This window comes from Pagrus pagrus, assembly GCF_965226575.1.
Source record: "Pagrus pagrus genome assembly, chromosome: 22".
Lineage (NCBI taxonomy): Eukaryota > Metazoa > Chordata > Actinopteri > Spariformes > Sparidae > Pagrus > Pagrus pagrus.
In genome coordinates, this window is record NC_140204.1 from 8,632,387 (window position 1) to 8,658,585 (window position 26,199).

The window sequence follows — 26,199 nt, forward strand, 5'->3', positions numbered from 1 at the left end:
GTTTCCAAAATCTTATGCATCTATTGCAACTTTTCCCCTTTGTGCGCAACATGACCAACAGCACTTGAAGGCAGCACTCCCAGGAGCCGAGCAAAAAAAAAAAAAAGAAGAGGCACTACGCATGCTCAGAGCATCTTCCACCCGGTCGTGCAGCAGAGCAGATGCTGATGCGTAGAAACCCATCTTTCCACCGCATTTTTTGTCGAACAAATGACTGGGGTTGAACAGAGTGTGTGAGGACATTTTGCAGGTTATCGCGCTGCCCTCTTCCTCTTCCTCCTCCTCCTCCTCCTCCTCTCGTCTATGGTTAGGAGAAAGGGGGGAGGGGACACCTTAGGGAGGAGGGAGTGGGGGTGGATGCAGCCTTATCAATAGCAGGTTGCCTCAGATGATCCAGTTCAAACTAGTTCTGCTCTACATATGCGACTGCCACAAAGAGCTGCGGGTTTTACGCGTTTTCATATGTTCCCCTGATGAAAATATGAACTCGGCTCTCCGAAGAGAAACTTTATAGAGTGATTTTTACGCAGGCTTGTGGTGCTTGTTTGGAAGTTTTCCCCAGCTGCATAGCATCCTAATGCGAAGATTATGTTTCCATTCGTTTTTCTCGTCTTTTAAAGGTCAGGCTCTAATGTCTCCGTGCCACTCCTCGTTACATTAAAGCGCACGCAAATCACGACATGACTTCTGATCGTGGAAAGCTTGACTCTGTAATGACAGTCACGGTTTATCACAGGGAGTGTCGGGGGACAACAAAGAGCGGCAGCATCATCACCATCACCATCGCCACAGTCGTGCGTAAAAAGCGGCTGCAGCGTGTGCGCTGCAAGTTGGCGACTGATAAGCTGATGGGAGGTTTTTCAGATGCGCAGTAAGGCGAGATATAATCTCCATGTTAGGGGCTGGTGTGTGACGGGAGCAGGGTGACAAAGCGAAGGGAAGCCGTGGAGGAATCACTGCAGTGCAGCAGAGCTGTCAGTCAACAGGCGGAGGAGGCTGCACAGCCCCACTCCGACACAGGGGCGACTACAGCAGAGCTGAAGGCGTCATTTTAATGTCGATTCACGTCAGGATATAAATCTACACGACTTATGTCGGGATCTCTCGCCACCTCCTCACAGTCACGGGAGTGTATTTATCTGCGCAACAGCCGAGATGACCACATTTATTCTGCGTTGAGAAGCTGACAGACTCACATGTAATCATAAACAGAGATCATAACTCGCAATAACCTCGTTTGTCTAAAGACAGAACAGCATACGAGTGTTTCTCTAAGCTTTCCTCCTGTCTGACGCATCGCCCCCGCGTTACCTTGCGCCTTTGTGCTGCGTATCGCATCCTTTTCATAGCCGCGATACCTCAACAAACAGGGCATCCTCCTCACTGAAAGGCGTCATGGAGACGGTCAGAAACAACCTCTCTACGCAATCTGGCCATCACCCCCCCACCCCCCCCTCCCCAATGAGCCCACATCCTCAAAACACACAACTGTCGCCGGCGCACACAAGCCCGGTCAGACGCGGAGAGAGCGACTGAGTCTTTCTCTCTCTCTCTCCCTCCTCCTCCTCCTCCTCCCTCGACCATCAGCATTTAACGGCGCAGTTTCCACCAATCTGTGCAGCGAGAGGACCACCCCAACCCCTGAACCTGAATCTACCCGCCCTGCGCGTTTATAAATACTGCTTGAATCACACCGGCAAGTCTTGGTCGTCAGAAACGCTCAGGGTTGCAGCAGAACATCCCCCTTCGTCTTATCCCCTTCATCGTTTCTCTGTTTTTTAAGAAAATCTCACGCATCATCCATTTTCACTCTCACTCTCTCTCCCCCCTATTTTTTTTTCCTCCCCGAACTGTAGTTGTTTTTTTCGCGGCCAGTTGCATGCATTTTTCGTCTCCCAAAATGGTTTGCGAGACTAAAATTGTTGCGGACGAACACGATGCTATACCTGGGACCAAAAAAGAGTCGATCATGTGGAGCTCTCCTCCGTCCAGCGCGGCTCTGAACGCCGCCGAGGCCAAGGATGTGCGGAAAGATGCGGTTTTTATCCGCGAGTTCGAGTGCGGGGATCAGGAGGAGGTGCGGCGCATCTTTTATGAGGGTATTATGGAGAGGATACCCAACACGGCGTTCAGGGGGCTCAGGCAGCAGCCCAAGACCCAGTTTTTATACGCTCTTCTGACAGGTAAGCGCCTTGCATCATGTGGCTTCTGTTAGGCTTTCAGACCCACTTTTTTTTAATAACAGAGAACTTCACCACGACCCTTAACACGAATTATGTATAAATGAGTTATTTCCTAACTCACACTGGAGGCTAGTGCGCTTTTTTCCCCCCCTTCTGCTGTGATTTATTGGAGCAACTCGTCTTAAATCCCACACGAAGCTAACGCTCCTTCGCCCTATCTGGCCCCGATGTGCAGCTAAGTTGAAATCTGTTGCAGCGCCGGTGCCAAAACGCGGCTCCCGTGTGTCCGCCGGCTCTCACCGGCATGTTGCACACATCATGCAACAAAAGGCATGGCCAGGCGCATGGTGCACGTGTGTAACCGGCGGGCCCGCTGCTGTGATGTGATGACATGCCGGTGCCGTGAATGAATGAGTGAATGAATTTGAGGATTGGCCCACGGGGTGCGCGCACGTACCCGAAAAGCACTCCCCCCCCCTCCCCACACACACACATCCCCAACCGCGGCGCGCACCCCCCCTTCTCTCTCTCTCTCTCTCTCTCTCTCTCTCTCTCTCTCCCACCCCCTCCGCCTCTGCACAGCAGCCAATGCGCCAGTCATGCACTGATCTCGTTCGGCTTTTGTTGATGTTGCTCTTATTAAACCCTCATGTATCGTGACCGGCGCCGTTACGCACGCCAAAATCAACACACGCAGGCCGAATCAGGTATAAATCTGGCGTCGATCGCACTCATACAAGTCAGAAAACATGACAGCCCTGCCTGTAAAATCTCCCCAGACTGATTCTAGTTCACTGATTGTGTCCAATATTCATACAATCTCCCTTCTACGCGTCAGCTGATGTGTCACAACACGCTGGGGCGCACTGGAGTGAACTAACTCCTTGGTTATTGCATGGCACGCAACAACATGCTATGCAGCATCCAGCCTGCTTGTTTGTGTTTCCCTTTGCGCCCCCCAGCGTCACATCCGACTAATTACTCCAGTATGGAATGAAGTGCTCTGATGACTCCAACACTAACATGTCCTCTCTGCTGAAAGTTGTTACCCTGTCACACTGCTCTAACGTGCCTTACTTCACAGATCTAACCTCTCCTTATCAAAGTGTTCATATCGTGTCATGTCACATTTCTTCTGTGTCTGTGTGTGGGGTCAAGTTCTGCCAGAAATCAAACATGTGATTCTCTTTTCTGACAGGTTTCGTTTATTTTTCTTCCATTTCTCCATAGTAATGTGCTTTTTCATGACCAAGTCCGTCACGCTGACCTGCTGCGCGCCCCTCATTCTCATGGGTGCGCGCTACTACTACAGCAGGAAAGTTATCCACGGTTATCTGGACTGTGCTCTGCACACGGACATGGCTGACATAGAGGCTTATTACATGACACCCACAGGTAAGACGAGGGAGATAAAATGCACACTTGTCTGGTTCGTCAGTCGACAATGCTCCAGCACCAGAATTGAAAAGTTAGAGTCTGTAGCTTTGCCACAGCGGGAGGGATAGACGACAAACTAGATGAAAGGCAGAGAGACTTGTACTCGAAACTTGTAAAAAAAAAAAAAAGTGGCTCGGCCTACAGAGTCTTCAGGCAATCCAGAGGCAACTCATCAAATATGCAGGTTGTCTCTGCTTCCCTTCTCCTCCACCCTTCTTTCCCACCCCTCCTCCGCGCCTCTTTCTCCACTCCTTCCCCCACTTGCTTCCTCTCTGAGCTCCACTTGGTCACGGGAGGGGAGGGAAGGGAAGGGAAGGGAAGGGAAGGGAGGAGGGGAGGCAAGGGGAGGAGGGGGTTGCTGCATCACAGGGCTATTGATCACACGGAGGAAACTGCTGATACACTTTCTGCAGTACACTCGGTGTCGGCTCAGGCTCATTTCCTCCACTAAAGCTTCTAATTGGAAAAATCAATCCACCTCTAGTGTCATCTCAAACTATTCATTCTCCTCAGGAGCTGCGAGCGTGAGTGATTGGCCCCCGACCACGAACACGTGACACACGTTCATACATAACTTCCTGGATGCATTTATCCCCCGTTAACCCAAACCACGTGGGCCGATATAAAAAGCAGGTGTTAGTTGAGCCGGTCAATTGCCCCGCCATTGTCTCTTTCTCTCTGACATTGTGCCCTCTGGCCTGGTAATCCACTGCACACACAATTGCAATTTAGCATTCCCATTATTGCCGCAGGGCCGCGATGGTTTAGAGGGGGTCAGGCACCACTGCTCCTGGACAATGCTAATGATTATATCCGTGCAAACTGAATGGGCCCGGAGGGGGACGAACACCTGGGCGCCAACATGCAGTGCTGATGGAGACGCTCCTCTAACGTTACCGCCGTCTGTTGTGGCGTGCGTGTTGTGTTCGAAGTGTGTGTGCGGGTTGGCGGAGGAGGGTGTGATTATGTACAGAATGCAAACTTGTTGAGCTTAAGGCCCTTAAAAACACTTTTTCTCCAACAGTTTCTTATTTTGAGCGACGAGGTCCTACACGCTGAGGTCCTTGACTTGATTTTCTCTTAGATACAGTCAGGCGATGTCATTTTCTGAACCTAGCAGCCTGTTCTACTTGTTCTAACACTCGTCATTGCCAACTTAGTCATTACAGCCAAATTACTGATGATTACCTGTCAAAAATCTCATTGAGCTAAAGGTGCAATATGTAAGAAAAAGTAACAGTTTTGATGCTGATATCTATTGAAGTTAGCATCCTGAAATCCTCTTTCCACCAGCAGTCTCAAAGCCCCTGTGCTAGTTGTGTAAACACCAACACTCACCTGATAGTCAGTCTGGCTAGCTGCACAGCTAACTGAGCTAACAAGCTAACTGTTCCCAGCTTCTTGAATGTGAATGTTTTCTGGTTTGAAATCATTTGAGGACATAATATCGGGCGTTGGAAAACACTGATTTTACAATCATTTTCTAGCACTTTATAGACCAAACAACTAATCAATGAATCAAGAAAGTAATTAACAATGGACATAATCCTTAGTTAGAGCAAAAGTTTTTGGCATAGAGGCAAAATAAGGTCTGATGTTTGTTAGACTGCGTGTGTTTGTTTGTTTGAGGGCATGACAACGTGTGAGACTTCATCTTTTGGAGCTTAAATCATAATTTGTAATCAGCGTTTCATCACCGAGACGTCTCGATGTTGTGGATGATCAATGGGTGCATCGCAGAATACAAATGTTGTCATGGTGCCTCCAAGCAATTAATCAACTTAATGGAGAAACATTACTTAAAATGCAGAGAGGAGGAGAGATCCGAAGACAGGGGAAAGGGGAGAGAAAACATTTTTTGACAATTAAGTGAAAGATTATATGAACAGGTGAACAAAGACCACAGACTGCTTGGGTAATAGAGGAAGACTGACTGACTGACTGACTGACTGACTGGAGCCACGTCACTCTGCTTCCAATTATGGCCAGCTGTCACCTCTTTCATTTGCCACATAATAAAGTGTTTGTGTCTGTGTGTGTAGGCAGAGAGGTTGTAAAGCAAATTAAAGGAACAACAGTCAGGAGTATGAATGTATGTGGCTGTACAAAAAAAAAGATAAAAGCTTGTTCCCTGATACGGAGAGATATGAACACAAATGAGCGTCAGTTCAAAAGCTCAGTTTGAAAGCGACTAAATTAAACTGTTAGAATTAAACAAGTCTTTACAGTCTTTATATTGACAAATTAAAATAGATGCAATAACAACACAACATCTGCTAGCATAAATCTCTTTGTACACTCCGACCCCTCCTCTTTCCATCCATCTTTCTGTCCTTCTTCAATCAATACGTCCACCGATGGCGTGCTAACGACGAAATAAACTAAGAAATTAAGACTCTAATCAATTTTAAAGATTTTTCTAGCAAAATTAACTATAGCTGACCCTGATTACTTCATTCAGTGAATCTCTTTGACAATAGGAACAATACTGTATTCACATGTTGATGAGTTATCAGACAAGAATCCTCCAAACGAGAAAAAGTCTGTTTCGGTTAACGACCGCTGAGTCACAGCAGACAACACGTCTTCTGTCAAAATCTTCTATGTATGTGAATTGTGCCATGAATCACACATACGTTTGTCAAACTAGCTAGCATTGTGGACATCTTTGGCTAACTCAGCTAACATTTCTTCAAAGCCTTCCAGGCCTTTAGTGAGCAGCTAAAATATTGAAGTCGATCTCCAGTAACAACACTTTCCAGGCAACGAACACCATCCTTGTGAAAGTGATTGTTTTACTGACGTGTTCACTGCACAACTTTTTTTTGCAGCGTTTCTCCTCCGTGTCACAGGCCTGGTTCATGTCAGCACCTATCCTCATCAAATACTCCTCGCACAGTTTGCCTGAGTTACCATTACTACGACTCTCCGTCGCTTAATCCCACAGGGCAACCCAAAAAAAGCGTATTTTAAACAGCTTCTCTTAAACTGAATTTGAGTTCAGAACAAAGGAGCTTCCCTCTTGCGTTCAAGCAGCAGGCAGGCAACATACCCTCTCCCTTGCACTTGCTCAATCACTATAGGTCACTCCGAAGCAGCTTAACGCCCAAAAAGTTAATGTAACATAATGAGGGCGACACCAGACAACGAGCCAAATCCTCCCCGGCTTGATGTGATACCCACTCAATAATACTGGCTGTTTAATGAGGCGTCATGACCACTGCGGGGTCCCATTAATGCAGGAGACTTTATAATACCTGCTGGTCAGTCCTGGTGTAGCTTTGTGTATATGTGTGTGTGTGTGAGAGAGAGAAGGATAGCAGCCTTCATCCAGCGCTACCTGCTGTGCTTATTTTAGCTCCGAGAGAGGGAGACAGACTGAAAGAGAGAGAGAGAGGGAGACAAAGCTTGCGAAGGGAGGGAAGGAGGTGAGCGCTAGATAGAAAAATGGGGGCATCCGAGGGAGGGGTGTGCTCCTCGACTCTAAGATATATTTTGCGTTTGTGTGAGAAAGAAAGAGAAACAAACAGTTTGCTGGTTAGCACACAGACAAAGGGATCTCCTGGGTATATCTCCGACACCTCAGATTAATAAGGCATCCTTTCCTCTGCTATCCCTCCCTCCTGTTGCGGGTTTTTTGAGCCACAGCATTTTCTTTCTGTCTCCCACCTGTACCGCTCCTCCTCCTCCCCTCCTCTTCCTCTTTTTTTTTTCATCTACTCTGACGGTGCAGAGGAGGTGCTGCAGTGGCCAACTGGGCTATCCATCATCCTGGCACAGAGGAAGTGATGTTTCCGCTTGGCCAAGGAAACAGCCTTCAGTGTCTTTCAAAAACTGGGGGAAAAAATGCAGATAAATGTAATTTACTATTCATGCCATAATGTAGAAGTTTTTTCTTTTAAGCTGTAGGTTGAATTGACAGATATACAGAGAAGACATTCAGGTTAATGCACTACCAGAGCAACTGCTAACTGTAGCTGCCGTTAACTAGTTAGCTCAGTTAGCCCTGCAGCTGGTGGTCCAGACTGGGAGCTCGGAGCACCAAGGAAGCTTAGCTTAGCATTAACAGTTAGCCTGGCCCTCACTAACTCAGTCACCACTCAGAAGTCCTAATATTGATTAAATATTCAGTCTGTCACAGTATTAGACATGTTGTCCTTTCAACCCCTGGCGGACTCTGCTGCCTGTACATACAGTACAGAGAAACTTGAGTCCATTACTAACTGTATGCCACATGCACATGCGTATCTTTTGTTTTGCATTCCGCTTAAATCAATATTGAACAAAGACACTCATGTGAGAGAGCAGATGACGTGTCAACAGCAGCTTCAGTAGTCAAGCGTCTCGACCCTTTGAGATTTCTCTGGCTTGAGTCAAGCCTGCTTGATATACGGAGGTCTAGATTGTAATAGGTTAGAGTCACATTTGGCGTGTTGGTGTGAAGCCCAGCCTGACGACCTTTGACCCCGGAGATGAAGGGGGGGAGAAGGGCTCAGACAATTAATTTAGCCGTTTTTCTGATTCCAGCTTCTTAATTGTGAATATTTCCGGTTTCAAGACATTTGAGGATGTCATTTTGGGCAGCCACAATAATGACGATAAAAGGTTTTTGCAAAAAGGCAAAAGAAGGACTGATGTTTGCTAGATTGTGTTTGTTTGTTTGAGGGCATGAAAACGTGTGAGGATTCATCTTTTGGAGCTTAAATCACAATTTTGAATCAGTGTTTCATAACCGAGACGTCTCGATGTTGTGGATGATCAACGGGTGCGTCGCAGAATACAGATGTTGTGATGGTGCCACCGAGCAATTCATCAACTTCATGGAGAAACATTACTTAAAGTGCAGAGAGGAGGAGAGATCAGAAGACAGGGAGAGTTTTGTTTTTGACAATAATGCGAAATATGAATTGAACGGACCCCTATTTCTTTTAACTTCAAAAGCTCAGTTTGAATGTGAATGAATTAAACTGTCAGAATTAAACAAGTCTTAATTTCTAAAAGTCCATTATTCAACTTCGACAGCTCAATAAGAGTTTGACAAATTCAAATAGCTGCAATTACAACACAACATCTGCTAGCATAAATCTCTTTGTACACTCCTCCTCTTTCCATCCGTCTCTCTCTGTCCTTCTTCAATCAATACGTCCACCAATGGTGTGTTAACGACGACAGTGCATTCAATGAAAGAACTGAAGAAATTAAATCAATATAAAATATTTTTCTAGCAAATTAACTATAGCTGACTCTGATCACTTCATTCAGTGAATCTCTTTGAAAATACGAACAATACTGTATACACGTCTATTAATCCATGTTGATGAGTTATCAGACAAGATTCCTCCAAACAAAACAAAAAAAAAATCTGTTTTGGTTCGACTAAAACTACCGCTGAGTCATACTGGACTGAAGAAACCACAAATGGTGTCAGGAAATTGTGACCAGTTGCAGGAGAGTCTGTTTAATTTGGCGGGGACTGGTTGGGCAAAAGTCTCATGAGATTTGGCTGATCAGGCTGTGCACATGGTGGCAATCGAAGTTGAATAAAACACACCCGACTACATGAACAAAACATGACTTGTGTAAAGTAGACTAATACTTTTAAGTTGTTCAAACTTTTAACTTGTGATTACTTTTTGTTCTTTAGATGAAAAGTGATTTCTGTGGCTTGAACCAAGCCTGCTTGGTTCAACAACATACGGAGGTCTAGATTGTAATAGGTTAGAGTCACATTTTGTACGTTAGCGTGAAGCCCAGCCTGACGACCTTTGACCCCGGAGATGAAGGGGGGGGAGAGGGGCTCAGGCGGTAGCAGCAGCAGCAGCAGCAGCCATGTGAACAATGGCATGCGCACAGTGAAGTGTAGCGCGTTGTGTTAAAATACGGGCACTTACCTGCATGTTTGCATATAAACAAATAATGTGCATTGATGGGCAGGAAGGCAGTAAAACCACCAGTAACAGATAGAGCCAGATAATGAGTTTGTCAGAACTAATGGAAGTGTAACAGTGTGAGTGTGAGTCTGTGCTACAACACACAGGTCAGTGCATCCTTTGCATATTGGGTTTGGCTTAAAGGCTTCTTCTACTGTACGTCAATACTCATGAATTATTCATTTAATGTAATTGCGCCGTTGTGTGTTTGTGTAAACATCTGGAGAGTGTGTCCCGTGGACAGCGGTCCCCTCCTCTCACCCTCATTTGTCCGTGACGCAGGAGGAAACGGCTGACGCATGGGTTTTATATGACAGGCTAATCCATACTCCCAGCATGCACTCTGACCTGACGAGGAGGGTGTGTCAGTGTGTCTGGAAGGACGTTAGGAAGGTTGCGAGTGTTGTATAAGACCAAACAGCACCGAAACAAATTACATTCAGAAGCAACTTAAGCATTTTCTTTTAAATGGGAAAGTTGAACATTAAAGGAGAAATGTATGGTTCATTTTTGAGTCACTATCAGAACAAGTTTACATGTTTTAATCCTCAAAAAACACATCAGTTTTGTCATACTGCCCAGTTCTGCCGCACTGTATGTCTGAAACACTCTGTTTTTAGCTCCTGTCCCTTTAAGGAGTCCCTCCTCTGATTGGTCAGCTCATACATGCCTGACCCCGCACCGCTAACGACAACAGAGCAGCTGTGCTAAATCAATTCTTACCTGCCAAACTAACCACTGGACGTAAATAATGTAAATATGTAATACAGTGACGTAGTGTGATGTCACAAAGTCACAGAAATAAGGTGGGACTACTGAAGAGGCGTTCAGGAGCAGTGTTTTCTGTGGGAGAAAGGAGCTTAAATTGCTTCTCTTGATTCCACTTTGATAGCCAGACCCAAAATGGATTCCTTAGAATAGAAAGTAACGCTTTACAATGCTCTGTTTACTACGTGGAGCAGTGAAGCCTACTCGCCGTTTAACGCCTGGTCAGATCAGATTAATCGCGCAGTGACGCGACAGTCCTGAAACATTAATCACTTAGTGCCTAACGTACGCTGCAATAATGACGCGCTGCGGAGCGATAAAATAAAATAACATAAAAATAGCAATCAATTCAGTTTAATCAGTGGAACACAAAGCAAATGGAAACAATACGCAGAGAATAGAGTCAAGCCACTTATGAGCTTTTGTCGGGGCTTACACCCACAGAGGATGGCGTCTGGCTCGCAGAGAAGTGAACTCCGGCGCAGCGAGGCGGCGTCTAGACTGAACGCTTATCAACCAAATTATCCCTCATCTGAGGAAAAAGAGAATAATCTTGTTAGACACCATAAAAAATATTCCCGTGTATGTGTGCGATTTTTCTCTCTCTCCATATATATATACAGGCTTCATAGCGCAACATCAGCCAGTATTTAACACTCCCACACACATGCAGAGGCGTATTAACATCCGTGTAAAGTAGTTAAAGATATTAGATCCGTCGCATTGAGAACGCAGTAATCAGATTTTGGCTCGTGTGAGAATCGTTGCAAACGATTTCTTCCTGCAGGCTTTCCCGCCTTCACTCTCGGCCGTGATTTATTTCTCGTCTTGAGATCATCTGTATTCTTCAGGTCCCCTTCCCCCCTCTGTAATAATGGTAGATTTTCTGTCCTCCCTCCCCCCGTTGTGTTTGTATGCCCTCGCAGCAATAATGGATCCTTTCAGGCTCATCACTATTACTGTTACCACAGATGCCTCGCCTCCCTCCTCCTCTGCTCACTCTCTCTGTCAGAGAAGACCGATGAATGACTTCTCCTCTCTTTCTCTAACTTCGTTTTTTTTTCTGAGTGAGTAAGCTCATTCATACGACTTTCTAGCCTCGGTTACACACACTAAAATCACAGGCGGTGCGCTGTATCCGTAGCTTATTAAGCTACTACTCAGTATTGGGCTGCTGCACTGGAGCAACAGGGATCTTAACGCTTTGCTCAAAAACACAACAGGAAGAGCTGTTGAGGTCTGTTTGGGAAACGTAATCGTATTTATTCCCTCTTTCCAATCACTCTTGTGGTGACTAAGCAGCTTCACCCGTGTGAATTGTTATGTGTGGTATTTAGTGGGAAATAGGGAACATAGATGGGAGCTGGAAGAAAGATACAAAGGAGAGAGATTAGCAACCATCCACGAATCTTAAGCCTCATTTGCAGCCTTTTATCTCAATATTCTCTTTAATATTAACCACTGAGCGGCGCTCCTGTTTCCCCCAACAACAGACAGACAGCTAATTAGCTTACTAAAGGAAACTAATGAATCTTTAACAAAGCAAAGAGCCTTTTTTCTCTTATGTCATGCTCAGAGTAGGAAGCTCAATTGTTTGGATAAAGCTATGTGGCTGTTTTCTAAGTTGCAAGTCAGATGAAATCTCTGAAAAAATATTATTTCACCACTTCCTGATTGATCAGCGACTGAAAAGATAGGACTTGCAACCTGGAACATATAGCTGTATGTCCTGAGAGCGATTGTAGAGGAAAATGGCCGCCATGTGAATATGGTTTATGATAGCAGCTCTGTGTCTACGGTGCTTTGAGCTTAATGCTAACATCAGCACAACGATAACTTATGATAATTTTTAGTAGGTGTAATGTTTACGAGGGTCACCGTCTCAGCTTAGCATGCTAACATTTGCTAATTAGCGCTACACACAAAACAGCTGAGGCTGATGGGTCATGTCATGTCATAAGGTTCGTCAGTATTTGGTCGTAAACCAAAGTAATGGACAAGATGACATTTTGAAGCGATGATAGAAAGTTAAAGGTAGGACAAAATTATAACAATTAATCCGGGGTGTGTGAACCAAATGTTATAGTAAGCCATCCAGTATTTTTCAGACATTTAACTCCAAACCACAAACGTCAATCTGCTGGTGTTGCTAGAGGGAACGTCGGGTGATTGCTAAAGTCATTAAGCTTCATCCTCTGGGGACCATGAATGCAATCAATCGATTGATTGTTGAGATATTTCACTCTGGACTAAAGTGGGAGACAGACCAGCTGACTAACCGAACAAAATTACCACCCCCAGAGCTGACTCCAAAACCTTTAATCAATCCATTTCACATAAGATTGCTTGTCCTACAGTTCGATTTGTATAATGGTTTCGCAATAATTGGTTCTGAGATTCTGAACAGTGACATTTCAGTTGCGGATCTGCTGACTTGTCGAGAGTCTAGTGCTTTTTAATCTCTTATAAACTGCCTTTTGGAGCATAATGTTTTGCCACCTACACACCTCCTCCTCTAACTTTATCTCTCTGCCTTTTGTTATTTCCATTCTCTCAGTCTCTCTCTATCTCCCTATCTCCAGGAAGTGCAGTTCCCAGCAGAAATAATGATAGCTAAAGTAAATCCTCGCAGTTTAATGGTAGCGATGTCAGACGTGGCAGATGTGGAGCTCCTTGGGCCATCGTGTCAGAAAGCTTAGAGGTCAATACACGCTGCTCAGCTTTCACAAGGAAAGCAGAGTCAGAAGGGGAGGAGGGACGAGCAGAGAGGCTTTTTTTCCATGTCTTGTATGATTCAAGTGATATTTTTGAGACACAGTGTTAAGTAATGCACGCAGTGTGATAGGCAGCGAGGTGGTTGGCGTTGTGTGCTTTCCTGTGCTGTCCTCATTCCTGGCACAGGCTCAGTTCAGACAGATGGTCAGGAGGGTTTTATGGAAGCGTATTCCCCCCTCTTACGCCTCCAACACACACATGCACGAGCATAATAATGCCGGCAGAGTGTGGCGGGAGTTGACACTGCAGCTTTGACGTCTGCCTTTAATAAAACATTATTCCATAGTACAATTTAAGGCTGCAAGACACTTAAAACTTTAAGAGATTGTCTGTACCACTCAGATTTACAGTCATCCACCAACACTCGGGATAATGAACTTCAGACTTTGGCAGCAAAACATTTGTTATAAGTATTTAATTGCTTTTTTATCTAATTTGACAGAAGGATAGGAATTTAACTATTATCTAGGATTAGTTAGGCTGGTATAAATTGGTGCACCGCTGTAACTGAACACTGGCGTTAGCCTGTTTGAGAAGCTCACATCGATGTCGGCCTGTTGTAGAAGCTAACCCATATGTTAGCCTGTTGGTCAACCCAATACTGATTTCAGCAGGTTTGAGAAGCTAACACCGTTGTAGTTCTGTAGGTGAAGCTAACACTGATGCTAGCCTGTGGTAGAAGCTAACACAGATGTAAGTCAGCGTGAGAAGCTAACACTGATGTAAATCCGTGTAGAAGTTAACATTGATGTTAGCCTGTTTCAGATACTAACACTGATGTTAGCCTGTTGGAGCATCAAATACCGATGTTAGCCTGTTAGCTTAAAATTTCCTGAAGCATGTATTAATGCGTATATATTGTCTCCTTCTCCGACATGATTAATGCCTCTAACTCACTGAAGCTCGTCTTTTGTTGTCTATTTTAATGAGCTAGCTAGCCAGCAACAAGTGAGTGAGACAGCTGTTGTCATGGATACAGGCAGGGTCTCTCGACAGGGGTAACAGGATGTGTTGGTTTTAGTTATCTAGAATGCCTCAGGACGTCAAGGAGGTATGCATCTCCCCCCAATTAAAGCTCCCCTCAGAGATTAGTCAGATTAGACCATCTCCCAGAGATGCCACACCCCTGTCTACCTATCAGGGCGGGGAATACTCAGGTTTTCCTGTTGCCGCTGCAACCTACCTACTGTTTGACAGTTGTTTTATTCAGTAACAGAAGCCTCCAGATCAGCTTAACACAAGCCTGCAGGGGCATCAAATCCCTTCCAAACACACGGGACTCCAGCAGGAGCCTGATGTTAATGTCACCGCCTGTTTGTGTGTGAAGGCGAGAGATTCGGCAGAAATAAAAGGAGAGGGATGTGTAAAGAGAGAGTTAAGGACACAGAGAGAGAATTAGGATTCAGAGCTCGTCGACAGACGGACACAGATTTTTTTGCCAGTCACGGAATAGTCAGATTTACTTTATCTATAACAAACAGATGGCATTTTAATACAAAACCATATAAGCGCTGCCAACACATGCCGTAAATACTGCTGACTTTGATGGAGAGGCTGTTTGAACACGGCTACGTAATAAAAAACAGGAGGTTCAGAGGGTCGTTTTCTTTGAAAGATTGTGATCGGTAAAGGAAATTAAGCAAGGGCATTTTAAAACAGCCCGATTAAGATTGAAAGTGCAATGATTTCAAAAGGAGCACGATGAGCCATATCATAATTTATTTGACTTTATTCCCTGCACTGTTAGTCGGGTACTTAACACCCTCTGAACTAGTGATTATTATTTTCTAGCTCTGTAATAAAAGCAGATATTTTAACTGCGGCTGGCGACACAGCCGACAAAAGATATGACAAAAGTTGTAATTAAAAATGTTTTGCAGCTCAATTCAAATTGTTTTATCCCACAAACCTAGTCTATTATTACTCAAAGGAAAAAAGGAGAATAATTCACAAGCACGAACACTGTCAAAGTAAACAGCGTAGGAACTGCAGCATGAATGCAGATCGATATTAAATCGGGTTGGTATTCAAGCTCTTAGCACTACTCTGTTGGAGGAGCATTGTCTGCTGACATTTTTATCTGTATTGGTCTAACCTTTTTTGTCTGTCTGTATGTGTGTTAGTCTTTTTATCTGTGACCAGTGTCTGTCTGAGTGTCTGATTTAGCGAGTGCCTACACAGTATGAGCTGCAGTAAAAATGTTGTTTTCTGTCTATGTCAACTTGGAAAATGCAGGATTTCTTCCTCTAATCCAACCAAAACTGAGATCAGCGTCACTGCTCCAATACACTGTGAGCTCCAAGAGGCCGCTCTGTCATGCCTGTACTTTTAATCAGCAGCGTCTCACTGGGTGGCTAATGTCATTAAGCACCAGTCAGTTACTGGTCTCTGCCCTCTTCATCTAGTTCTCTCCTCACAGAGCTTTCAGGCCATTACGACATGATGCAAGAGACCGGTAATGAAAACACAGACAGAAACTCATTTTGATTTGAGCTTCTCTTTCCTCAACCACTGTTGTCCTTCCAATTATTCCCTTCATCTATCCAAAACATTAGTTTTCTTCTCGAGGACAATCATTTTGAATAGTTTGTTAAAAAAAGACCTGTGGGATTTGAATCATCACAGTATAATGGAGCAGCTGAGTGTGAGGGTCTCTACCCTTAACTACCTCGACATTAAAAATATTCTCATTGATGGGAAAAAGATTAAAACATGACAGTAATGAAAACACTAAACCAGATGCTCACAGGCTTTGGATGTGTGTGTGTTTATATGAGAAGATTGATACCACTCTCATGTCTGTACGGTAAGTATGTAGCCACCAGCGGCAAGTTAGCCTAGCTAGCACAAGGACTTGAAAGAGGGAAAACATTTCTAGCCTGGCCCTATCCAGAATCCATCCTGGACCACCCCTAAAGCTCAGTTATAATGTATTAGACATGTCAGTTAAACATGTAGGCCGATTTTGCTTCTGTTGGACAGTGCTAGGCTAGCTGTTTCCCCTTGTTTCCAGTCTTTATGCTAAGCTATGCTAACTGTCAATCTTCTCATCTAGCTTTCTGTAACCATGCCTTTAAGTGTGATCTTTTCGACAGTCTGCTCTTACTAATTTTATCCATCTTATCGCCTCTTGTTCCTGTCAGGCTCCTGTTTCTGGGTGGCAGTGCTCGACGGACGCGTGGTTGGAATCGTGGCGGCACAAGGCCGTGAGGACGACAACACGGTCGAGCTGAAGCGCATGTCGGTGGACTCTCGCTACCGTGGCAAGGGCATCGCAAAGGCGCTAGGTCGTCGCGTTCTGGAGTTTGCCGTGCGCAACAACTACGCCGCCGTCGTCCTCGGCACGACGGCCGTCAAGTTGGCAGCCCACAAGCTGTACGAGTCGCTGGGCTTCCGCCGAGCAAGCCAGAGCGAGGACTACAGGCTCCCTGGGATGAATCGCTCGCCGCTGGAGAGGCTCTTCTTCCAGATCCGCTACATCCGCTACCGCCTGCAGCTCCGTGAGGAGTGAGAGGTGACAGGGAGAGGGAGAGAGAGATGGAGAGGGGAGATGGAGAAAGAGAGGGACAGAGAGAGAGAGAGAGCAACGACCCTCCTTCACCTGAGAGCCCCGACCGCATCCTCTCCTCTGACAGCTTTTATTTATTTTGTGTCATTAGAGATAACTTCCGAGTACTACTTAACACTTCTACTATCTCATCTTTAAAGTCACTTACGTTTTCAGTACTATTATGCTTTTGTTGCTGTTGTTTTGTATTATACTTTTACATTTTAAATAAGAGTTTTTTTTCTCTTCTATTTTATTAAGCTATTTTTTTGTACCTTTACCCCTCCCTTTCCACTGTGGGATAAAAAAAAAATTGGATTTTATTGAAGACAGCTAACTGGCATCCTAACTAGGCACCCTCCCCTGCCCCTTTGGTTTTAAGATTATGCGACTCTGATCAATACGCCCCCCTTCATTTTTATTCCACAATGCCCTCTTTACCCCTCCCCCATTACCTCAAGCCTTCCCCTTCCCTCCCACATTCTCCTTATTTCCACACAGCAAAACTCAACAGACGGGTTTAGAAACAGGAGAGTGAAATGAGACGTTTCCACTGTTTCACTGGGGGTGGACAGAGCACTGGATGGCTTGGGAGGCGTCCTCAAGAGCAGACATACACAAAAAGGAAAAAAAAAGTAATGGGGGGAGCTTGTGGTACACACTCTCTTTTACAAAAGCTCTGCAATGTTACATCGTGTGTGTACAGACACACTCAAACCCAATTGTTGGGCTTTCGGCCAGTATCTCAAGACACCATATTGAAGCACAGCGAGAGTGTGTTGCTGACCCCCATAGTGAGAGAAGAGGATGAAAGGACGGTTACCGGAATATGCGCTGTGTATCCTGTGTTCAGGATAGATTTAAATCAACACAGTGCATCTTTCTCACACGCCCTCCTCCTTCCCTCTCCTCACTGATTATTTGATTGGATCTCTCCTTCCTTTCTATCATTTCCCGGATCTATCATCAGTTAATCGCTGTTTTTCTCACTCAAGCTGTGGAGAGGGTCTCTGATTGGTTGAGGTGACAGGAGGGTGGAAGTTCCTCGCGGACAGATCCCAAGATACAAGATATAGCTGCATGTCAGAGCTTGTCTGTGTATGTGTGTGTGATTGCTCATGTGACTGTGTGTGTGTGTGACTGTGTGTGTGTCTGATGAGGCTCTGGTCTGACATTAGACCGGGCCTCAACAGGGTATGAGGAACAATTAACCTATTTTTATTTCCTTTCTTGCTATGAGTCAAGTATGATCTAACTAAACATTACTACTTTCTATATGTACTTATAAAATGTTTACTGATTGAAGACAGATAAATTCTAACATTTTGAATATGTCTAGTATTTGACTGATAATTAGTAATTTTATAACTTTAAACACATATTACCACGTTGTAATATGCAAATTTTGCAGTCAAAAACTACGACAATTACAATTACTACTACTTAGTCTACCATCCACATACTGAATCCAGGTTATTGGGGAACAACTTGGGTAAGACTACTAGCAATACTTGCAAACCTACAGTACATAACTGAGCACAAATAGCAAATAATTATTTAAACCAATATATCAGCATTCCCCCTCCCCATGTATTTATATTGTGTATACAGTTGAAAACTCATGTAGCGAACAAAAAATCGTTTCTCCCATAACACCTCTCTCCATCTCCATCCTCTGACCATACAACCAGCAGTAGATTCATCCATCCACGACCCTGAGCCTAAGTTATGTCATTATACCATTTGTAAAAAGTAACATATAAAGCAAAAAGCAACAAAAAAAATCACATAAGATGAAAAAAAAAGAGAAAAAAAAATTGACTACAAATGTAATCGTCATGAAAATAGCACTGACCCTCCTTGCCTTGCCACCCTTTCTCCCCCCAGACTCTCCCTACCTCCCATTCATGAATCTGTCTGCAACCCTGGGCTCGACCCCACACCTTCCATTTGAACCCTGCGCACCCTCCACATTTGACCTTTGACCTCCCCTGTCCCAGGCAACACCCATCTCCCCCGCCCATCTCTGCATGCGCCACAGCACCTTGCTGCACTGCTTTTATTATTCCATTTGAAGCTTGTTGGACCAACCCTTAGACCCCGCCCCTACTCCGATGTCATCTAGACAGTGTGACTCCACCAGCGGGACAGGCTGGTGCCAGGGTATAAGGATGATGTGTGGTTGTCTGGGTGTAGATGCAGAAGAAACAATAGAGTGAGGGGAAAAATGTGTGTGTGTGTGTGTGTGTGTGTGTGTGTGTTCGTGAACTCACAAACTGCAGCACTGCCTGGATGACATCACGCCTGCCAGCCAACCAACTGTAGAATGCAAAAAGCAATGCAAGTGTGGCATGCCTCTGTACCCGGTGTGTGTACGGTGCCTGCCCTGGAAAAGCGTAGAAAAAAATTAACTGATTTATATATGATATAATATATATAAATATATATATATATAAAGAAAATAAGCTTCTTTTATAGATGAACATATAAAAGAAATGTGTGTTTCTTTGTTTGGAAAAAAAAAAAAAAGAAAAACTGTACCATTTGCATGAAATGTGTCTTTGAATGCAAATATAACATTTAGGGGAGAAACTCCTAGCACATGGCATACAGTGGAACCATAGACGTGTCATTTTTTTATAATGGTTTATTTTATTTTAAATTATCTTAATTCTCTGTAGTCCGGACAAGGGTGTGAAATCAAAAACCAGCCACAAGCCAGTGCTCAGAAATCGTTAGGAGGTAGCCGACCCTTGTTAAAACGTTATATCCCATTTATTCAGATTCTTTCTGTCGCTGGCTGCAGGACGAGAAAGTTAGTTTCCTTCCTCGATCACAGTACACCAGCTTGTGGTAAGGTTCCCAAAACACTTTGCAGTACTTAGATCGTCTTATGGGCATTCGGCTAATGACGCAAGAGTGCACTACATTGTGCAAAATCTTGTGAGCACCAGGTGAAATATCTTTCATCCACCAAGTCCTTTGCTAGGTTTAGCGTATGCAGATAGAGGAAAACGCAGGCTTGCAGTGAAGGTCAAATGTTTAGACACAAGTAATAGCCGATTCCTGTTAAAAGTGTCCTCAAACCCCACGCTGAACCTCCACCTGTGTCAGCTAAATGCCTAAAAAATATACAGTCCAATGCTAGTTTCTTTTGCATCTGACTTTTAAAAAAAATATTTAAGGACGCACATGTGAGATTTCTCTATGAAAAGAAAGGCACAAACGCACTGAAAGCATAAAAAACGCATCCAGATGTTTTCATCGGGCCAACATGTGGAGGGTGCCTTACGCCACTTTTGATGCATCTGCTTTGAACTTGGTTGTTACAGGAGAGTCAAAAGAGGACCAAGGCTGTGTTTTGTCACGTTTCGGGAGCGACAGCTATCACTGACCTTCAGTCATAATTGTGAGGTGGAGTGTCAGTGGTGCTGAGGCTCTAGATTCCCTCACAAAAAACCCCACAGCAGTGTCAAATAGCCGGTATGTTCAGGTCCTGACCGTACGACTCAACCCATTCTTTATAAGACTCGGTTGAGGTTCGAAGGTTGAAAGTGAGAGGTGGTCTTTGCTGAGGTGGATTGTAAAATAACCTGTGGTCTGGATCTTGTGGAAGAATGTGAAGTCTGTCAATTCTGAGCCATTTCTGCTGCTGCCAATCTCAGTTTTTTGCCTGATGAAATTCAAAAAAACACTCCTTTATGTATTTTTGGGAGAACTTATTATCCACGCTGGTACGTATTCTAAACAAAAGGTAATATCATCCAAAACGCCTTTGCCAAGACCTTATGCACAGGAATCAAACGCTGGAGTTCAAATATCTTGTGGACTGCATGGCTTCAGGTAGTTAAAGGGTGATTTTGAATTGTAAAGATGAAGTGCACTGACTATAATGCATTTATTTCTAGTCTGAGCAATGTCTGTTTTCTACTTCATGTGAATGCTATGCCCTGTGAAGTCTCACCTCCCATTTAAAACTGGTAGTGCATACTTGATGTTAGAATGTAGTAATTAAACTGTATGCAACTTCTACCAGAGTGTAAATTTAGTTACAAACCATTCCTCTGAAATGTTCTGCTGATGTACAATCCAAAAACAATCTCACACTTTTTTATTTGGTTTTCTGTGATTTGTTTGAGTGCAAGTGTGCTGTCCTATTGGTTGAGGTTTGAGAAGGTATGCTGCATACGGGCCTCTCTTGATGGAGACGGCTCTTATAGTTTAGAGTGCTTTAGAACCCAAAAATGATCATCTGACGCCATCATTTCTCTACGATGGCAGAAACACAGGCCCAAACTGAGGCTATCGAAGCCTAACCTTCAACTCCAACAGTTTTTAAAACCGTAAAATGGCCATTAAAATAACCAGACGGTTAAAAATATCAATATTTGTCTGATGATCAGTTGATCTACTGGTGCAGAAGGGTAGAAGTCAAAACTGCACAAATGTACAGATCCTGTGGGTGTGTTGCGTTACTCTGACGGTGTGTGTCCATGCTCAACAGCGTTGGAGACGAACACTCACAGGCATGAATGTAAACTGCCAACAATTTAGTCTTAGAAAGATATTTTCTTTTATGTTTTAAAACTTTCTGGTTGCTTTTTTACTTTATGAATGAGAAGGAAAGTGGGGGGGGGGGGAGGTGAAAAGCAGCTATTGGTTCTTTCATTAAGTGACTAAACCACTACATTAGATGTTAGACATTTTGTGTGATTGTAAATAGCCGTATCTCTACCTTATTGTTAATGTATTATTTACTGCAACCTGTCATCTTTGCTGGTTTTAACCAATCCCGATGGAGTTTCATTTTTGTCTCAGAAGATGGCTGTCGCCAGGAATGTTCCACCTAACGAGGAGGGCGAGGGGTGAGGGAGGAATGTGCCAAATTGGCAGTTAAATGGGGGGTGTGCGTGTGTGGTGGGGCGGCGGGAGGAGGTCTGGCGCGACAGACTCCACAGCATGGACTCCCTCTCTCTCTCTCTACCTCTGGTGAGGATTTTGCTCCACTGTGGCGAATACAGAAGGACTCACTTTGGACTGAGGCCACAGGTGCCAAGAACACATAAGCACTTGTAGCACAACTGTGTCTTGTTTTGCTATTACAGTACAGATAGTTTTGATTTTTTACATTTCCTATGAAGAATATGGATAAAGTTTCTCTTTCTCCTGTATTATCGACTGTATGTATCATAAGTATATATACAAGACATGATATCATAATGTATAATTGGTACAACGACCCATGGCTACTTTTGGAGGTGAAAATTTGCCAAAGGTGACAGTAATTGCTGCATTTTTATTCCTTATGTGGCTATGTTTTGTTTAACACAATCCTGTATTTGGTATTATTTGGCAAAAATCCTGCCCACGTGCCATCTAATCAAGCAATAAACAAACAAATGGGGAAAAAAAACACACAAAATAATGACATACTATCAACATTGATTTTATGAAATACATGAAATGCTGCATCAATGTTATATCCCTTATACTGTACCAATTAGTGGCAGTGATTATATTGAAGCCTGAAGGGGTGTTTGATTGTAAAATGTTTCTGTTTTTTGTAATTTTCTTTACAAAGAGGTGTCAAAGATGTGTGTTTTTTTTTTTTTTTAAACTCAAAGTTGAAGTACACAGGTGTACCTCTGCATATTTGTACAGATGTCAATAGGAAATGGGGGAAAATGACAAGAGGGGGAAAATGGATGCTAAAGAATGAGCAGTTCAAGCAGACAGGAAAAAAAGACGGCGTAGCCACGCTCTGAAAGCGCTATCTGCTGTTAAGTCTCTTAACTAAGCTTTTATCGAACCACGAAGACTTCCGGTTATCACGCACCAGTGGGACGTGCACTGCAACTTCTCTACCACCGCTCCGTTAGCACGACTGACAAGAACCAATTAAAATACATGCTGCAGCTGCCAGAATCGCAACTCCTCAACTGGGTTGACTTTTCTTACAAGTGAGATTCAAAGTCTTTTTTTGAATCTGCAAGTCAGTAATTGTAAAGTTGTAAAGTATATTTTACTGTAAATAGCATCTGGGGGTCATTTTTACTCCTTTTGTAACAGAAACTGTGGATCTTAAATATATAAGAATATATTTTAAAGATATTTACAGCACTAATAAAGAGATTCTACAGTAGTGCAGGTGTCTTCATCTGTATTACCTCATGACAATCCCATACTGACTAACAGCCGCCACTTTCAGGAGCTTAAGTGCACGCCATCTTAGCCTTGGTGTCGCAGTCCCACACTGATGGGTCCAGACACAGCCCTCCTTGTCCCGCCTGTCTGCTTGAACTCTCACGTCGTCAGAGAGAGCCTCAAACAGTCCTGTTAGCTTATAGCACACTCCAGCTTTGGCTGACAATATCAGCCACTCTGGCCTGAGCTAGGCTGCCGCGAAGCAAGAGGCTCTCTCTGCCCTGGAGCCCTGTCATGGCTGTTGTCTGTTGCCAGGAAACCGAACCGCACAAAGCACAGCAGGGGACTGATATGCAGCCACACTGTGGGGAGGCAGGCAGGTCAACCAGTTGGCCATGATAGAGGAATGGAAGAGGGGATTGATAGATACATAGATGAATGAGATTGATGGACTTCGAGGGGGCGGGGGGTTGAATTGTAACTGAGGGAGCTTTGGAAACCGGGGGTATTGTAGGGGAAGGAGGGGGGGGCTTTGACTACAGTGAGGAATTTGGCAAAAGAGGCCATTAAGGAGGTGAAGCAGAGCAGTGGGTAAATATTCTTGGGGGCAGCTGAAGAGACAGGAGCAGGTACGGCGTGGGAAAAGATTCTCATGTACGGTAATAGGGTCACGCATGGTGTGGTGATTTAGCAGATTTAGTGATTCCCAAGGAGACGGGGCTTAAGCCAGAGAGAGGCTGCAACATAGACTAGACGCTGTTGGTACAACCGGTCTGACCGACCTCAGTGAGACTGCAGTGACCACCTGGTTTTTATTGGGGTCTATTAGCTTTCAGTTCCCTTTCTGCCATTCCTTTAGAAGACTGCTGTATTACCACACCGGGATTACTATTATTATTGTGATTATTAACCCTTTCTTTTATACGGACAACAACTGGAACACTGTATAGATGTAAAGATGGCATTTCCTGCATTATGATTGAAACATGGATGTACATATACTGTATCGATTAAAAATGATGATGCATTAAGCTTTTATATGTCGCAACAGGAAGCAGATTTTTTTTTCTTTGAAAGAGAGCAAAAAGAAAAAGGAAGGCTGATACTAACTGAGCATAATTTGAGACAAGGTTTGAAGTGGAAGCTGTGAGGGGTCTACTTACACGTCTCACAGTTGCCATGGCAGCTAGGGGAAGCTCATGCTGTTGCCCGTGAGAGCGGAGGGACCCTCAGGCCATGCCTCCTGTGTACGGCACGGGTCATTAAAGTGAAGGCGGCGCTCTGTCAAATGAACACAACCTCATTCACATCTTTTAAAGTTAGCAAAGCAGAAGAAAACAGGCATTGTTATAATTCTCTTGCCGCGAGACCATTACAGCAGCTTAAGTAAACATTAAGTGACATTATGCTGTTAGACACAAAGGAGCCCCGGAAAACAGCTTTTACTATTTGTTTTACTTCCATACCTACTGCGGACGCCCCTGCTCCAAAAGTGCAGAGTACCCTCCAGAACTTGCACATACCAGTCTCACGCTCCCCTCAAAGGGGGGGATGGCTGTGCACCCTTAAACCTTCAGAACAATGAGAGAATAGAGGGGCAGATTTCCATAACACTGTCCATCGCTCTGGCTCTGAACTGCTCATACTGACCCAGTGAGAAAAGCTTCTCTCACATTAGCACATTCCTGTCGGTGGGTTCAACATGCAAAGTGAAGGTCCGCTTTCCGCTGAAAAAAAGAAAAGGAAACCGGAGGAATGTAAATACATGACAAGACAGAACGGTTGGCGGACACGCTGGGTATCCCACATGCCACCTTTGTACCGACTTAAAAAGTGACAGCTCCTATAATTAGCAGCCAACGCGAGGTGACATTTCAGATGGGTAACGGGGGTTAGGCTTTGTTAAAAATGTCACAAGGCGATGGTTCTGCCTAGACCCATTTTGTAGGCTTAAAGGGTCTTAATTGGAGGACAGTATAAAAGGAGCAAAAAGAGTCTCGCCATGGCTGCCAGAGACAAGGAAACTCGGTCAGTGTGCCTAGAAGCTGGTGATTCACGGTGGCTCTGTGGATAAAAAGAGCATGTGTTTTTCTCAAGTGTGTGTGTGAGCATTCGTGGAATGTGTGTGTGTGCGTGTGACAGAGGCACGACAAGACAAAGGGGAGAACGGGCTAGATCCGAGTGAGCAGATAAAAGATGAGCCGGGGGGAGAGCGAGGCGCTGGATGTGCACGGCTGAGCAAAATTAGATCATCTGCTTTGAATCGGCTGAAAGCAACCAACAAAAAGGTGACGTTTATTAGAGGAAGCGTCCCTGAAAATATCTATGGCCTAGTGGCATGAAAATAAAAGAAATCTGCTAAATACAACTGACTTTTCTCAACTCTTCATTGCTCTTTCTCTCTTGAATCATTCATCCTCCTATGACTTACACTCACTTGTAACGTTTAAAATTCAAGGTTATTACGCTGCTTTGATTATTCTAGTATGATGTTAATAAGATAAAAACAGCTCTAAATGTAAGTTAGCTTGACGAACAGAGAACAACCTGCACAACGAAATGAAAATGTGTGAAAGAGGTCATTGAGTTTATCAAGTGGGAACCTGTCACATGTTTATGAGCATGCAGAACTAATTCAAGCTTTATTCAGCATGAACAAAGCACATAAACAATACATACAAGCAAGTTTTCTATCGAACACAATATATTTTAGGGATACAGTAGCTCAACAGCTACATCTTTCTTTTAAAACATACTAGAAAACCAATCGTATGAGGCGATAAATAAAACATGTAGCTTCACCTTGGCAACAAGGCAGAGAAAACAGGACTGGTCTTAACAAGAGAGTGTGAAAACTGAGGAGGAGAGGAGGAGGACAAGTAACCTTTTTTGCAGGATGGAGAGAGAGAGAGAGAGAGAGAGAGAGAGAGAGAGAGAGAGAGAAAAGAAGTGGGAGCTGGAGGGAGCCGCAGCTGCCTGTTTCCATAGCAATGTGGATGCAGGACGAGTGAAGGGAGAGGGTGAGACAGACTGAGAGGGAGAAATGGAACAAGAAACTCTGATGAGAACACACCAAGAGGGAGTGAGAGGGAGCGGAGAAAAATGTCTGGAGCAGTGAAAGGAAAGTATATTCAATACAGAAGCGAGGCGGTGAAAGAGAGCGCATAAAGAAAGAAGGAGGGGGGGCTTAGAGAGAAGGAGAGGGAGACGTTGGAGGGATGTTAAGCTCAGACATGGAGCCCCAAGACTTGCCACTGGAGACCGCCACCTTCAGGGGGACCTGGGAAACACACGAACACACACACATAAGAAAAGGGAAAAGGTGTCAGTGTGTCAGCACACATGTCGGTGTTGTTCACGGTGACCCACATTGATTTTCACTCACCTAACGGCTGCCTGACAGCAGAGCAGCTGT

At 44.3% G+C, this 26,199-nt stretch overlaps 2 protein-coding genes across 8 annotated transcripts in view; one reads left to right on the top strand and one right to left on the bottom strand.

Moving 5' to 3' along the window:
* The first annotated feature begins 1,494 nt into the window (after window positions 1-1,494).
* On the top strand, window positions 1,495-23,822 carry nat8l (N-acetyltransferase 8-like). Of its 2 annotated transcripts, XM_084344249.1 has the most exons (3): window positions 1,497-2,183; window positions 3,414-3,578; window positions 16,237-23,822. In XM_084344249.1, exons 1-3 carry the CDS (start codon window positions 1,880-1,882, stop codon window positions 16,602-16,604), a joined length of 837 nt encoding a protein of 278 aa, XP_084200375.1. In that variant the 5' UTR covers window positions 1,497-1,879; the 3' UTR covers window positions 16,605-23,822. The 2 variants fall into 2 exon arrangements, with proteins under 2 accessions (XP_084200376.1, XP_084200375.1); XM_084344250.1 differs by lacking the exon at window positions 3,414-3,578 and having other exon boundaries at window positions 1,495-2,183.
* Window positions 18,949-26,199, bottom strand: part of poln (polymerase (DNA directed) nu) — a 62,689-nt gene continuing 55,438 nt past the window's right edge. For 5 of the 6 annotated variants that reach the window (XM_084344245.1, XM_084344246.1, XM_084344244.1 and 2 more), the window contains one exon: window positions 19,953-26,064. In XM_084344245.1, the coding sequence (XP_084200371.1) occupies window positions 25,972-26,064 (93 nt within the window). In that variant the 3' untranslated portion in view covers window positions 19,953-25,971. Of the gene's footprint in view, window positions 19,027-19,952; window positions 26,065-26,199 lie in introns of those variants that run through there. The other variant, XR_014621446.1, reaches the window with a different exon arrangement.

Coding starts and splice junctions, on each gene's coding strand:
- nat8l (XM_084344249.1), top strand. CDS start 1,880: ATGCATTTTTCGTCTCCCAAAATGGTTTGCGAGACTAAAATTGTTGCG. Junction 2,184..3,413: donor TTTATACGCTCTTCTGACAG/GTAAGCGCCTTG, acceptor ATTTCTCCATAG/TAATGTGCTTTTTCATGACC. Junction 3,579..16,236: donor TTATTACATGACACCCACAG/GTAAGACGAGGG, acceptor TGTTCCTGTCAG/GCTCCTGTTTCTGGGTGGCA.